Source organism: Delphinapterus leucas, chromosome 6 (assembly GCF_059928025.1).
Source record: "Delphinapterus leucas isolate spDelLeu-1000000601 "Yukka" chromosome 6, BTC_Dleu_Yukka2, whole genome shotgun sequence".
NCBI classification, from domain to species: domain Eukaryota; kingdom Metazoa; phylum Chordata; class Mammalia; order Artiodactyla; family Monodontidae; genus Delphinapterus; species Delphinapterus leucas.
The window spans coordinates 101,110,182-101,126,201 of NC_143134.1; the positions used below are offsets into that span (position 1 = coordinate 101,110,182).

At 45.3% G+C, this 16,020-nt stretch overlaps 1 protein-coding gene across 11 annotated transcripts in view; it reads right to left on the bottom strand.

Annotated features, from left to right (window-relative positions):
* The window catches only part of EPB41L4B (erythrocyte membrane protein band 4.1 like 4B), a 145,934-nt gene that overhangs the window by 62,588 nt on the left and 67,326 nt on the right, over positions 1-16,020 (bottom strand). For 10 of the 11 annotated variants that reach the window (XR_016393610.1, XM_022579103.2, XM_022579102.2 and 7 more), the window contains 3 exons: positions 14,119-14,149; positions 11,029-11,062; positions 4,956-5,020 (listed from right to left, as the gene is read on the bottom strand). Coding sequence is in view for 10 of the 11 variants with exons in the window: in XM_022579103.2 (XP_022434811.1) it covers positions 4,956-5,020; positions 11,029-11,062; positions 14,119-14,149 (130 nt within the window). In the remaining variant the exon portion in view is untranslated. Of the gene's footprint in view, positions 1-1,101; positions 3,157-4,955; positions 5,021-11,028; positions 11,063-14,118; positions 14,150-16,020 lie in introns of those variants that run through there. The other variant, XM_022579105.3, reaches the window with a different exon arrangement.

Consider the following 16,020-nt stretch of genomic DNA (forward strand, 5'->3'; position numbering starts at 1 on the left):
GTGGAGGCAGTCAGAGTCCCTGGGAGAAGATAGCCAGTGTCTGAGCAGAGGCTTAAGGGATGAGCAGGAGTTGGGTAAAGAGGATGGGAGTGACAGCATTTTCGGCAGAAGGAACAGTATTTGCAAAGGCACAGATGGGAGTAACAGCAGGGTATGGTGAATGCCAGGAACTACAAGCAGTTTGGTGTTGTAGGAGTTTAAACAGGAGGGTGAGAAATGGGGGAAAATACGCTAGCTAGAGCAACAGGACAGGAGCAGAGAGCGGGGGAATTCCAGAGAAGGCCTTGGACTTCATCTTGTGGGTCATGGAGAACCCTGGCAGATATCAAGCACTGCAAGGACGCAATCAGACGGTGTTCTAGAAAGATCACTCCAGTGATTGCGAGGAGAATGAGCTCGTCGGGAGACTGGAGTCAGAGAGATCAGTGCCAGAGAGAAGATGCTACTCCAAGATCAGTGTTGATAAGGAGGGAGGAAGGGCTACATACAAATACTAAGGAGGCAAGCTGAACCGACCTGAGGACTGCCTGGACATGGGTGGCAAAAGGGAGAGGAGCTGTGGATGATGTATAAATGCTTACCCTGGTGAGAAAGAAGAGAATTCAAGTGAAGTTAGTGTGTTTTGTTTTTTTCAGTAAAAGAGGATGAATTTAAGTTTTGCCATGTGACGTCTGAGGTGTACAAGGATATAGAGGTTGAATGTCAGTATAAAAACTCAGAGTAGTCTGCATTAGAGATAATAGCTTCAGAGTCAACAGCACTTATAAAATCTTGACAAGATGAGAAGGGCAGGCAGACTGTGATCAGGGAGAAAAGCAGTGGGCAGAGGAAGAACCCTGGGAGAACACCAATATTTAAGAGGAAGACAGAAGAGGCTGTGACAAAGACAGAAGAAAAAGTCCAAGGGCTAGAGAAGCAGAGATCACAGAAATCAAGAGATTAGTTTCAAGAAGCTGTAAGTGAGTAGTCACCGCTGTCAAATGCAGTAGAGAAAGGTCCGCCAAGTTGAAAGATGAAAACCGTACGCTTCCTTTAACAATTAATATGTATGCACACTGGTTAGACCTCTTGGTTGCAGACAATTGAATCCACTCAAGGTACTTCAGGCAGAAAGGTATTTATTAGAGGTTATTAGATAAGCGTACACAATCTCCAGGAGGCCACAGACACAGGTTTGGAGGTCTCTCTGCTGGGAACAGCAGCAATCACCAGGGCAAACACCCACCCTCACCACAGGACTATTACAGTGGAAGCCCCACTGCCACCTGTGATCAGAACCTTCACCAAAGCTGCCCCAGATGAATAAACACCTCAGCCACGGAGTCTACAAAAAGGGCCACCCTTCCTAAGAGCAACCTCGTTCCAGGATGAGTTTGCTCCATGCCACCTAACTGAATGTTCACCTTCAGACTTCCAAAGTCCCAACACCTACTTCATCCACAAATGATACCTCTTGTGCAGCATAAAAGGAAGATGGAGTCAAAAAAAAAAAAAAAAAGCAAGAATAATCTTTATTCCTCACAAACACATTTGTAAAAATGTATCAATGAAATCAAAAGATTCAGAACACAATTATCTGTATGCAGCACGTAAACTGAGGACCAAAACATCTGCTAAAAGGAAATACACCTGTAAACATGTATCTTAGGGAGCATTTATAGGTGATCAACTCCACTGTGCACGGTGTGCAGCTGATTCCCTCCTTCTGGATAGATTTTTGTGGTAACCAAAAAAAAAAAAAGAGAGATCAGATTTTGGCAATAAACTATCTCAAGGGAGGGAAACACATTTTTTTTAAAAAACGCTTAAAAGGGCCAAATTACAATTACATATATAAAAAAATGGCACAAGAATTGATTTCACAAAAATACTAAGGAAAGTATCTCAGGCCTACCTATCAGGAGGAAAAAAAGGTCTTACTCGGGGGCTTGAAACGGGGGCGGGAAATAAAGAGTTTGGTACGAGTTCTACCCTAAAAGGCAACATATTGATTTCTGGTTCTACAGAAAGACTGTGCAACACCCTCCTATCCTATTGCACGGGATGCTTTGGCACAACTTCACTAAAATTTTTACACGCTTCAATTTGAGCCATAAATGCATCTCATATTGCATGTTGCTTCTTAAAAGAATGAAGCCTAGGATAAAAACCAACCCTTGAACTCTATATATTGACAGTGTGCATTCATAATTATGTCTTCTGAAAGCACGCAAGTTAGCAGCACCAATCGTTAAGACATTAAAAAATTATTCTTGTACTTGAGAAGCAACTTCTATAAAAATAAAGGCTATGTGATTTCTGATTAATAAAACTGCGAGAATTCAAAATGACTAAACTGCTTTAAGATAGGAAATTCAAAATCTCCCTGTATTGATATAACCTTTAACATGTTATATACTTTATTCAGCTTTTGAAAGAGGTAACCCTCTGTTAAAGAAGGTGTGAATGTTATGTCCTCAGCCTAAGAATACAAAACGTTGATAAATCACAGAACTGTAGAGCTAGAGAGGACCTTGTGATCATTTAGTCCAACTTGCTCTTTTCAGACGGGGAAAATGAGGCCAACAGAGGGGAGATGGTCTGTCCAAGATCACACAATGGCAGAGGCTGGGCCCCCAGTGACCTCAATTCCCACCACTGTACTATATGGTACTCTCTACGGAGCGATCTTCCCAAGTTTTTCTGGTTTTCTTTGGTCCTATTCATTAAATAACAGAGAAATATCAGGTACACAGCAATACAATAAACACAGACTTATACTCCAATTTTAAAATCAGAATATCAGAACGATTCCTGAGCCTTTAACTACCTTCATTTTTTGAGAATGCAGTCAGTAAGTTAGGACTACCTACTGGGGTTATTTTCAAATATTTACACAGACACTGAAAACACCTTTCAGAACTATTCCTAGAAGACATTTCTACAAACACGTCCACGGGATGCCAAGACACTTTCCATGGGATGTAACGAAACTATGATGGTGAATGGAAGTAAGACGCTTCAGTCTCTCAAAGTGCAGTCATGAGTTTATCTCGATACATCATACTTTGCATTCCTCCTAAGTTCTTCTGGTTGTGGTCGTGGACATAATCGAAATGGCTGTCATCTCCACTGGCCGATGCTTTCCAATGCGGCCTGTCATCCTGAAAGGATGGCCTGTTTTGTTCGCAGAGTGAGTGGTCAGTGGGGGTATGAAGACAATGCAGAGAGATGAGTGAAACAACACAAGCACAAAGGAAACGGACAAGAAAAACCATGAACCACATAAATGGGGATGGCTTTCAGATGGAAATGAATGGGTTTTCTACTTTCAAGTATTTAAAAAATTCAGATGTGGGTCCTCTATCAACTTCCAAGCCCTTGGCTGTGCCATCATCCCTCAAAGGGTGTCTGATGATCAAGTTGGTCTGGGGAAAGCTAGGTGGTGGTGAAAAAGGTTCCTTTTCTATGGGAATTCTCAAGAACTGTTGCCATGTAAACGGACACTGTGAACGCCTCATGCAGCATATTCCAAAAGTGCTGGACCAAATAATTCTCCTTTCCTGGAGAGTCTGATAAAACACAATATGCTGGGAACCACCCCCAGAGATTCTGATGCAGTAGGTCTGGGGTGGGGCTGGGACTCTGCATGAACAAGTTTGCAGGTGACACTGATACTTCCAGGCAGCAGGGCCACCTGCAAGCAGCACCGGTCCAGCCTCCCTAGCATTCCCAGCCAGGTCTGCCTCACAAGGAAACCAATATGGTAAAACAGGCAAAAATAAGTGTTAAATTTTGTAAACACAAGGTTAAATTAAAAAGCATTTCCATAGATCTCTCTGTGTCTCATGTCTGGAAAAGAAACGGCCTTTGTAACACAGAAACATTTAGAAGTATTACTTCACTAGTTTCACTTGCTTTTAAATGTTACATGAATATCAAGTGCTTATGATCAAACTGCACTGTTGTCCTACAGGATCCCCAGCAAACTTGGTAAGAACCATCAAGAACTAACTTGCTCTCATTTGCCCTGTTCTCAATGGATTTATTCCCATCACTCCATTCGCCGCACTTTCTCGAGGAGCAAGGCTAGCAATCTCACTAAGAAATAACTTTCTGCAAACTGAATTCACCAACTATGTTTCTGAAAGAGCTTCACACATAAACACCAATTAAGACTGATCTGAAATTCAAATCATGAAAGGAACGTTTGCCTTTACAAAGCTGGCATTAAAAAAACATCTCAAGCTTAACCGTAAATGCAACAAGGCAGGTGCCAGTTTCCTTAGGAAGGACTGTGGTAGGTTAGGGCAGAGGTGGGTATACACGGCCCTCAGCCTAAATCCCACACTGTCTATTTTCATAAATAAGCTTTATGGGAACACAATCAGGCCCATTCACTTCTGTATCGTCTGTGGCTGCTTTCAAGCCACCATGGCAGAGTCGAATAGTTGTGACAGAGACCACAAAGCTGAAAATATTGACTATCTGGCCCTTTACAGAAAAAGTTTACCGACCCCTAGGTTTAGAAAAAGATCCATCACCACAAAAAGCAACCCTCCACCCCATCCCTGGGGAGAAAAAAAAAAAAAATCCTTTCAAAAAAAAAAAAAAAATCCCACAACAAAAGTCCCTGAGCCTTAGTCTTATTTTTAGTAAATGAATTCTCAGGACAGGAAAACGTTACTTAGAAATTTTAAGTAACATTTCAAACATAAAACCAAACCCAAAATATCTGAGGTTAGAATGACTAAAACAAAACAAAACAAAAAACCCCACCCAGTTCATTTTTATTTCGTCAAGCATAACTTTAGTAAATCCAGACCCATCACCGGCTTATTTTGCTTTGCAAGTTATTCATCTCTTCCGGGACAAGACAACTCTTTAACAGTTGTTTCTGATACAGAATCTCAATTCATAACTAAGTAGAAAAGGAGAGCTTGGGAAAGGACGGCTCTATGAGCTCAGGTACTTACCTGATGTTTGGAGAGTGCGGGTGCCACCGAGGCTGGCTGGGGTGAAGATTGGGTTGATACTGAGGCTAGAAATAAAACACCAAACTCGATTATTAGATGCCCTTTGCTTTCAATGGTCTTCACCGGCTGTGAATGGAGAGGCTCTTACCGAACCCTGGCTGGGGGAGCGCACGTTTCCCAGGATATCCCGTTTCCCCCGTGACAAAGGCTGGGGGCTGCCCTCCAAGAAGAAAGCGGAAGGCATCTGCCTTGAAAGGGTGCCCTAGAGCGCCCAGGCAAGGCAATATTCATCTCTACCAAGGGAACCCATGGAAGGGGCCAGAGAGACGGAGAGAATGTGGGTAATTTATTCTTTAGAAACAATTTCTGTCGTTGCTGAAAATGACAACAACTGTGTGTAAACAGTTACATCTGCAAACAGACAAGGACTGGACAGAGGATGCCAAGGCAGCAGGACTCTGGGCGAACTCTTTCTCTCTTGTTAAAAAAAATTTTTCTAAAATGTGATCCAAAACAAAACACACCCCCCACACCCCACCCCACCCCCGCCCGGCCCCGGAAACAAACAAACCAAACCCCAAACCATCCTGAGCACCATTATCCTGATAAAACAGAAGGAAAGAAGTCGTTTGCCCATTTTAACATGAGAAAATGGATCCAGACTGATGACTCACAAAACGGCCCGGGGTGAAGATATAAGGCTGGCCTGGGTGGGTGGCAGGCTGCCTGCCAGTCCACTTCTGGGCTGCAGAGGGCAGCGGTCCCAGACTGTGTCAGAAGCCCTGGGGCTTTTCAAGGCTAAATTTTCTATGGGGCAAATTAGGTTCTCCTGACATTTAAGTCACCACAGCCTTGCCACCATTATTCTTTTAATTATTTCTTCCCCTTCTTCTTCTTCCCTGCTGTTCTGGTTAAGAAGCAGAAGTCCATTCTCTATTATGAAAAATTCTCAGCAATTCTGTTCATTCCATTTTCATGGACCTGCGATGCCCTCACTGACTCTTCTGTATTCCAGTGGCCCCTCTCCTTCAAGGATGCCTGTCGGCAAGTCCGCAGCCCCCAAAGGACATCCTACTGGAAAGAGGAACCTGGAGAAAACATTTCAGTGGCAGAATCTGAAAGCTGACTAGGGCTTTAGAATCTCCTGGAAATAGTCGCTTCATATTTCTCTCTCTTAGGGGATACAGAAACCCAGAGGTGATAGATGATTTGCCCAAAGCTGAACCGTTTCAGGCGTTTTGGCCATACAGCCAAGGCCCCAAAAGAGGCTCCACCAACTGGGTCTTGAACAAAAGAGAGTAACCTAGAATAGAAGTGGACCTTCTATTCTATATATCTTGTCTTCAAACACAACCAAATCAGATGCATTGGAGAGAGGTGGGCACCTTATCCATACAGACTTGGAAGGAGGATATTCCAGAACCTTCCTTGGTCTCCTTTGGTAATTTATACACCCTCTAAAGCTGTCAAGGAGTATTTTTTAATGTTAACCCACATGGTTCTCAACCAGGACGGTTACATCTCCCTGGGGACAACTGGAAATGAGTATGTGCAGTTTTGCTAGTCACAATGACTGGAGGGTTACCTGTAACTCTTGGGCAGAGAAGAGGGAAGCTAAATCTCCTGTAACTCTAAGGACAGTCCCAAGCAATGAAGAACTGTCCCTCTCCAAATGCCAATACTGCTCCCATCAAGGACACAGCAATTTGTCCCTTGCATTCGGCTAAGCTTGCTGAGGTCAGAGTAACACCAATGCTGCAATACCACCTTCCCGGAAACCTTTCTCAGCACTCCGATGCTTACCGGGCCACCTATCAGGATGTTCTCTTCCTGGTCAATTTACTCCCATCATGGCACCTCTAAAGGCTGGCAAGGAGCAGAGGGCCAGTGGTTGCCAAAGATGTTAAGAGAAGAACAACATCCAGGTAACAGTTGTCATGGATTTGATTTCAACGAACAATCGCCTCGACGTTCACTCTACCTGCGAGGCTGCTGGGGCAAGGGCAGCGCTGAGCTGGGAATGCTTTGCTTTGTTTATTTTTTTTTTTTTTCTCCCCTTCAAGCACTAATCACCCATAACAACATTCTAGCCACTCACACCTGAAAGTCCGACCAAAAAAAAAAAAAAAAACTCTGACTAAGAAGATTCAAGAACCCAAAGGCAGCAGCAAGGAGATCAGGAAAGCTGGCCTTTCCCCTTCCAGGTGCAAAGCACTTTTTACACTAATTCCCTACAACTCGGAAGTCACGTCCAGGCTCTGCGCATTGGGAATAAGATTTCATGTACAGGAGGCGATATCACAAAATTCTTCGGAAACATAATTTGGAGGTTTCATAAAGATAATGTACACTGGGATCACTGCCCCCAACTAAGGAGTTAATATCTACAGTAATGAGACTGATTAGATCCAGAAAGAGACTGATTAGAATAAGGCTCCAAAGTGAACTCATCATGGAGTAGTTTTATTGTGACATTCAAAACCAGACTGGCGATAGGGCAGAGAAACTCAGGGGAGGAGTGTCCCTTGGACATTCACACCCACCCAGGACAAGAAAGCTGGCCACCATGTTAGGGGGTCATCAGACATGGATGCTGCCTCTCAGCACATGATAACCTGGGAAGCCAGGGACACATCATTAGCTCAGGGCCCCCACCTGGCCACTCATCAGAACCACCTTAGAGAGGCACCGCAGCTTGCCAATACCCAGATCCCACACACCCTAGAGTTTCTGATTCAACCAGTCCAGGCTGAGGCCCAAGCACCAATTATTTTTTTAAAGCTTGCCAGATGGTTCTAACATGCAGCAGGGCTCAGAACCACTGGTGCTGGTGATTTCTAATCAAGGGGCTCAGAGAAGGCTTTGTGGAGGTGACAGCTTCCCAGCAGACAAGTGTGGACCAAGGAACAGTGGGAAAAAATTATGGGGCAACAATGATGTGATTCTCCCTAAAGATGCTACCAGAAAACTACTAGAGCTAATCAGTGAATTTGGTAAAGTAGCAGGATACAAAATTAATGCACAGAAATCTCTTGCATTCCTATATACCTAATGATGAAAAATGTGAAAGAGAAGTTAAGGAAACACTCCCATTTACCACTGCAACAAAAAGAATAAAATACCTAGGAATAAACCTACCTAAGGAGACAAAAGACCTGTATGCAGAAAACTATAAGACACTGATGAAAGAAATTAAAGATGATACAAATAGCTGGAGAGATACACCATGTTCTTGGGTTGGAAGAATCAACATTGTGAAAATGACTATACTACCCAAAGCAATCTACAGATTCAGTGCAATCCCTATCAAACTACCAATGGCATTTTTCACAGAACTAGAACAAAAATTTTCACAATTTGTATGGAAACACAAAAGACCCCGAATAGCCAAAGCAATCCTGAGAGAGAAAAATAGAGCTGGAGGAATCAGGCTCCCTGACTTCAGACTATACTACAAAGCTACAGTAATCAAGACAGTATGGTATTGGAACAAAACCAGAAATATAGATAAATGGAACAGGATAGAAAGCCCAGAGATAAACCCACGCACATACGATCACCTTATTTTTGATAAAGGAGGCAAGAGTATACAGTGGAGAAAAGACAGCCTCTTCAATAAGTGGTGCTGGGAAAACTGGACAGCTACATGTAAAAGAATGAAAACTTCCTAACACCCTACACAAAAATAAAATCAAAATGGATTAAAGACCTAAATGTAAGGCCAGACACTATAAAACTCGTAGAGGAAAACATAGGCAGAACACTCTATGACATAAATCACAGCAAGATCCTTTTTGACCCACCTCCCAGAGAAATGGAAATAAAAACAAAAATTAACAAATGGGACCTAATGAAACTTCAAAGCTTTTGCACAGCAAAGGAAACCATAAACAAGACAAAAAGACAACCCTCAGAATGGGAGAAAATATTTGCAAATGAAGCAACTGACAAAGGATTAATCTCCAAAATATACAAGCAGCTCATGCAGCTCAATATCAAAAAAAACAAACAACCCAATCCAAAAATAGGCAGAAGACCTAAATAGACATTTCTGCAAAGAAGACATACAGCTTGCCAACAAACACAAGAAAGGATGCTCAACATCACTAATCATTAGAGAAATGCAAATCAAAACTACAATGAGGTATCACTTCACACTGGTCAGAATGGCCATCATCAAAAAATCTACAAACAATAAATGCTGGAGAGGGTGTGGAGAAAAGGGAACCCTCTTGCACTGTTGGTGGGAATGTAAATTGATACAGCCACTATGGAGAACAGTATGGAGGTTCCTTAAAAAACTAAAAATAGAACTACCATACGACCCAGCAATCCCAGTACTGGGCATACACTCTGAGAAAACCACAATTCAAAAAGAGTCATAAGGCTTCCCTGGTGGCGCAGTGGTTGGGAGTCTGCCTGCCGATGCAGGGGACACGGGTTCGTGCCCCAGTCCGGGAAGATCCCACATGCCGTGGAGCGGCTGGGCCCGTGAGCCATGGCCGCTGGGCCTGCGCATCCAGAGCCTGTGCTCAGCAACGGGAGAGGCCGCAACAGTGAGAGGCCCGCGTACAGCAAAAAAAAAAAAAAAAAGTCATGTACCACAATGTTCATTGCAGCTCTATTTACAATAGCCAGGACATGGAAGCAACCTAAGTGTCCATCAACAGATGAATGGATAAAGAAAATGTGGCATATATATACAACAGAATATTACTCAGCCATAGAAAGAAACGAAATTGAGTTATTTGTAGTGAGGTGGATGGACCTAGAGTCTGTCATACACAGTGAAGTAAGTCAAAAAGAGAAAAATAAATACCATATGCTAACACATATATATGGAATCTAAAAAAAATGGTCATGAAGAACCTAGGGGCAAGACAGGAATAAAGACGCAGACCTATTAGAGAATGGACTTGAGGACATGGGGAGGTGGAAGGGTAAGCTGGGACAACGTGAGAGAGTGGCATGGACATATATACACTACCAAACATAAAACAGATAGCTAGTGGGAAGCAGCTGCATAGCACAGGGAGATCAGATCAGTGCTTTGTGACCACCTAGAGGGGTGGGATAGGGAAGGTGGGAGGGACACGCAAGAGGGAGGAGATATGGGGATATATGTGTGCATATAGCTGATTCACTTTGTTACACAGCAGAAACTAACACAACAATGTAAAGCAATTATACTCCAATAAAGATGTTTTTTAAAAAATGATGTGATTCTCTAAGAACTGAACACATGATGTATGCTAAGGATCAGGGACAATAAATGTAGAAAAGTTAAGCTGGACCCAGGTTACAGAAGGCTGCGAACAGCCAGCGAGAGCTACCCACAGCAGTGGCTGGTGGGCAGGCAGGGGGTTCGGGCCTTGATGGTCATCCTGTGAAAGAGCAGAACATCAGCCATGGAAACCCATCTCCACTCCTTCTGCAGCCAACAGGCCTAGCACAGTGCTTTACAAAGCAGGTTCTAGAAACCACTATTCCACTGATGGAAACGAACACACCACCAACAGAAGTGGTGGGGGAAGCCAGCTTTTCTTATGGTGGGAAGGTTGTCCAACAGTCAAATGATTTGCGGAAACACTGGATTTAAAAAAATAAAACATGTGTCTTCCTTGAAGGATTTTTCAGCACTTTTGACATCCCAGTGGGCACCATAAGATCCAAGAAGGGAATGAAGGACGCAGCATTTCCCAAACGTGTGACCAAGACATCCTTCTCCTGGGGGCACACCTCCAGGGACTCATGTTCCCTGGGCCTAGAACACACTTGGACAAAAAATGGCCTCACTTGAGTGCCCCCGAGAGGCTGTGTTTGACCACCCAGAAACTTAGAACATATATCCCTGCTGCTTGCCAGTGTACAAGGTTAAGAAAAACAGGCAGCTCAGATGACCAAGAGGAAGCAGGGGTCAGGGGAGAAGGCTCTCCTCTTACTGTTTTCTCAAAAAAACATGTACTGCTGTTATTTCTTCCAAACCTGATTATAAGTGCAATGACTGCTCAGTGTGGAAAATTTAGACACTTTAAGAAGTATGACATGAAAACCTTTAAAAGCAATAGCTCACCTGGTAATTATGGACTTCAGGATTTGTTTTAGAGCTAAAAAAAAGAAAAGAAAAATTGTAACAGGTTGTAAAACGGCATTATTACTGATTTATTTAACAGTTGTAAACTAATCCTAGGTGCTAGCTACTCTGTTAGCAACTTTTACAAATACTATTTCTATTTGGCTACTAGCAGCTTAAATGAACATATAACTGGGGAAACCAAACAGCAGCTCTCATTCGTCACTTTAGAGTTCACAAATAGAAACATATAGGTAATATTCCAGACCCGTGCTTATAATGTTATATTTTGGTGGCAAAAAGGAGGTCCTTTCAGTTGGGCAAACTAAATAATTTTAGCTCCCATTCCAGGCCTGCCCTGGCATTGCTGGGTGGCCCATGGTACCGGGCAGCTCCAGTGATGCCCAGGGCTTTCTCCAGCTCAAGGGAGGGCCACCAGCCACTTCTGAGCATACATCACTGTGGGTCCCACCGCTCTCAACAATGCTGCCATGATGTGGCCACCACTCTGGAATGTTCATTCCACATAAGGTTCTGTACTGGGAACTTCACATCTGTTATTATTTAATCCACACAACAAGGCTATGAGGTCAATAAATGTTACCACCTCATTTTATAGATAAAGGAACGGTTGCCTAACAGAGAAGTTAGGACACTCGCTAGCTAGTCCATAGCTGCACTGTGACCGGAATTGACATTTGCAAAACCCCTAGGTCAGCATCCTTTCCGCCAAGCCACGCTGGCTCTCTGAGAACCTGCAGAAAGGTTCCAGGCTCCTCATGCATGATCCTATTTTGATGGAATCTGAAGTATAACTACTCTGGTCAAAAGTATGGGTGGAGACGGTTGGTGCAAAACACAATGTATTTAATATGCAAGCTCGGCATCTGCCAGAAAAACCACAGACCAACCCAGCACCATCATCGGGCTTGGCTGCTAGGGTGGCGTGTTCAAAATCAAGGTTTACTGCTCCTCCAGAAATGAGAGGAAAACATTTCATAGTTATGAGTCTTGCTTAGGGTCTAAATAACCCTGTGTTCCAGTTTTCATAGAGGGCCAGTGCACAGAGCCAGGTTCTGGGCCAGATTCACCCCCGGCTGCATTTCACCAGGAGGGCTAAGTGTTCTGCAAGGTGCTATTTTCCTGGCATCACCTCTGCGCCCAGAGCACAGTTTCATCCCCGGCTCCCATAGAAACCCTCCCCACCCCCAGGACCCCACAGGCTATGAAGAGCAACTGAACAGCTGCGAACACTGGTTATTAGCTCATTTGTTCCTAAAGGGTATATTTACCGGGTGGTTTTTTGTGTGTGTGGTGGAGATTTGTTGTTTTAGTTTATTTTGGTTCTCAATATATATAATCTCTCCTAGACGCTAAGAGGAAAATGTAATTTTATTAGGGGAAAACAAACAAGCAAAACAATCACTTCCTTAGAGAGCAAAGGAAAGAAACGTAACTCACAAGCCCCTGAGAATTAAAAACAAGACATGCTGACAGGCATACTTTCAGCAACCCAGACAGAAGAGCCAGACATCTGACGCCCAGTGAATGGCACTGCAAGCAGCGTCTGCCATCAGAGGGCCAGGCTGAGCTTCCAGCCGTGATACAACGGCCAGCTACGTTCTCCAGAACCTCGGGGTCCTTGGAGGTGTCTTGGGGCTGCCTGTGGGATGCGGGGGGTGGGTGAGCAGCAGGTGCCAGCCCTGCCCTCCCTGCTCGGTGTCACCCAGAGCAGTCCCGCTTTGGTCTGTTCTCTGTACTGGGCTTCCATGGCAGGTTTCTCCTAGTGGGCCAAAATCAAAAGCTACAAAATTTCGAAAAACACTTGATCTAGCCCAACCTCTTTGTTTTCAGATGAGAAAAAGGCCGCCCCAGAGCTGAGTTAAGAGAAATGCCAGGGCTGGGCAGGAGGCCTCCGGATGCCTCATCACTAACCCACTCCTCCACACGCCGCACTCTACCAACTGCCCAGGGCGTACGGCGCACCAAGATAGGCTGACCTCAAAGACCACCCTCCCCGGTAGCCTGAGACCTGTGCCTGGGATGACCAGAGACTAACCAGATGGGGCTACCAGTGGCTGGAGCTTGGACACAAGGGCCGAAACAATTACATAGCCTGGGATTCTCTAGCATGACAGCCGTCCACTGAGGTCGAAACTCACATAAGAAAACAACTGTTTCAGGGAGAGAACGAGAAGTACACACCAGATGGGACAGTGTCCTCTTCGGCAGCACAGAGACTCACCTGGGAGCTTTAAAACCACAGATGCCCAGGTCCTCACCCGGAGGCTGATTCGATTAGCCTGGGGTGTGGCTTGGCTGAGGGTTTCAAAGCTCAGCAGGTGATTCCAATGTACAGGAAAGATCAAGGCCACCTGTGCTGGAGAAGGGGGCGGCCAACCACGCCCCATGGGCCGAACCTGGCCCACCTGCTTTTGTGAGTAAAGTTTAATCAGAACACGCCAGGAGTCGTTCATTTACATACTGTCTATGCTGCTTTCATGCTCCGGGGGCAGAGTGGAATGGTCCTGAGAGAGACAGCAGAGCCTGCGATGTCTAAAATATTTACGACCAGGCACTTTACAGAAAAAGTTTGTTGACACTGGTGCTAGAGTTTCAGTCTTGTGACAAGTTCTCTTCCTACAGGAATTTCACTGGGTGTTGATAAAGGTCTTCTACGTTGTATGACATGAAACCCGCACGTCACTGAGCCGATCCAGTTTTTGTTCTCGGGGAGCTTTTGCTCAAGAGCACGGCCTTTCTTTCCCATCACTGCCTGCAGTGCCGTTAGCACACTGTGGCATACACATTCCTATCACCTTTATCACCCACTGTTACAATACACAAAGCACAAAGCCACTCAAACAAAGCATCTGTGTTTCCCAAAACAACAAACTGTCTTGGAACATTCTACTGTGTACTTATTGAAAGCCAGGCAGACGGTATAGCCAGGCAGCAGAAAAAGGGGGTGGAGAGGAAACCATCAGGGGCTTCACTCTGTGATTTAACTGTATTAAGGAAAAAGTCAACATTGCAAACAAACACAGTCATTCGAGAGCAGAGCCATACCCGGACTCTGGGGGCACTTACCAGAACTGAGCTGCTATCATCGGGTTGCTTGCTTTAAGGGAAAAACAGAAAAGTATGACACCTTAGAGAGCTTTACCACTTTTTACCATTTTTACCACTTGTTACCAATGCTCAGGGAAGAGATTCCTGTGATCTCAAAGCAGTCCCAACCCCAGGAGGCAGAATCTTCATCTTGGCTACCTCTCCTTTCTGGAGGAAAAGTAAATCACCTCCCGCTGTGCCCCACCCTCCAACTCACTCAGAACATGCTCACTGAGCTAGTTCCCAGGGCCAGGAGTCCTAAGAGGCAGAGACAGACAGCCCCTGCTCTCAAGGAGCTCACAGTCTTGACACAGACAGAGACAGAGGTGTGAAAGATCGAAGACAGGCTGAAATACAAGCAGTAGCCTGTGCAGGGGAGCTCGGGGCAGACACTTCCGACTGGGTTCGGGGTGTGAGTCTGCGGAAGGGGCCATGGACAGAGGTAGAGCTTGTGTACCTAGACACCATTTCGTTCTTTGAAAAATGGAGCATGGAAAATCATTAACCGTTTCACAAAGATGCTGGAACTCTGGCTGGAGAAAATGTCAGTAAAATAAAGGAGGGAAAGAGGATGAAGACCAGGAAGGGAAGTGGAGGAGAAGCACGGAACCTGGAGTCTGGAAGAGCTCTAAGGCCACCTCGTGGCATCAAGCACCCTCCCCTCGGCAGCAGCCATACCGCGGCGCCTTTCCCTTTGTGCCTGTACACCTCCAAGGACTGGGCGCTCACTCTGTAAAGAGGGGGCACTATCTTTGGACGGCCCCACCAGCAAGTTCTTCCTTCGACCGGGGTGTTTCTGGGCAACTTTGACCCAACTGGCTACGTGTACAAGCATAATAATGCTCACCAGGGAGGTGAACACAGCCCTTGGGACAGAGAGCTTTCTCATCCCCCACACCCCGGCCCTGCCCCATCACTCACCACTCCCAGTTCCTGCAACCAATCACCCTTCACGGACCTGTCACCCTCCCTGGACCCAGCCCCACCCTCTCAACCTCTGGTCTTTCTTGAAAGTGAGGCCACATTCCTTGGGCTCTGGGCAATTTTTTCCCCACGAAAGCAGCCAAGAATGGCTTTGGAGAGTTTCTGGCTGCCACGCCATTGTACCGTTGGTTCAAAAAGGAAGGAAACAGTGGGGAACACAAGGTTAAAGATTCTAGATGGGAAAGCACAGGTGCCAGGTCCCACAAAGGCCCACTAAGTCCTGAGTTATACAAGAAAAACATATGAAATGGCCAGTACAATGATATATGGGAGGGAACAAGAGTGGAGTGGGGAGATGCAGAGGTCCTGCTATAAAAGAACAAGATAGTCCTGAATGGAGGAGCAATCAAGTGTGGACAAAGGAGAGCTAGGGGATGGGATCTGGAGGCCAGGTTTAAACAGAAACAAGCCCGGCTTGCTCATCTGCTGACTGAACCTGTAACTGGGTACCAGGCCTCATGCAGGTGTGAGGCCACAGTAGTAAATGACAGACGAAGCTCGTGGAGTTCGGGAAAGGGGGGGTGGGTAGGGAGGGCAAGCATCCCGGGGCCTGGCTAAATTCACGGGCATGGTGTACTTGGATTGACTCTGGGCCCCGAGTCCAGTCTTTAATTAGTTCTGGTTCTGCTCTTAAGTGGTCAGAATTCTGGTTAGCGCGAGACTGATGTCCCCAATTGAAACTGGAAGATGGCGGGGAGAAGGGACTGTTCTTCCCTCCGAGACATATCATCACCTTCCACGGGCAAGAAACATGTTTACCTATGATATCCCTAAGGTCCCAGGTCCAACAGAAGCAAAGAGGTACAAGAAAAGAAATATGGAAAAGGGGGAGAAGGAAATGAACACATCCAATGGGAAAGACTAAAGACAGCTGGATGGTGAGAGTAGCCTGATTCC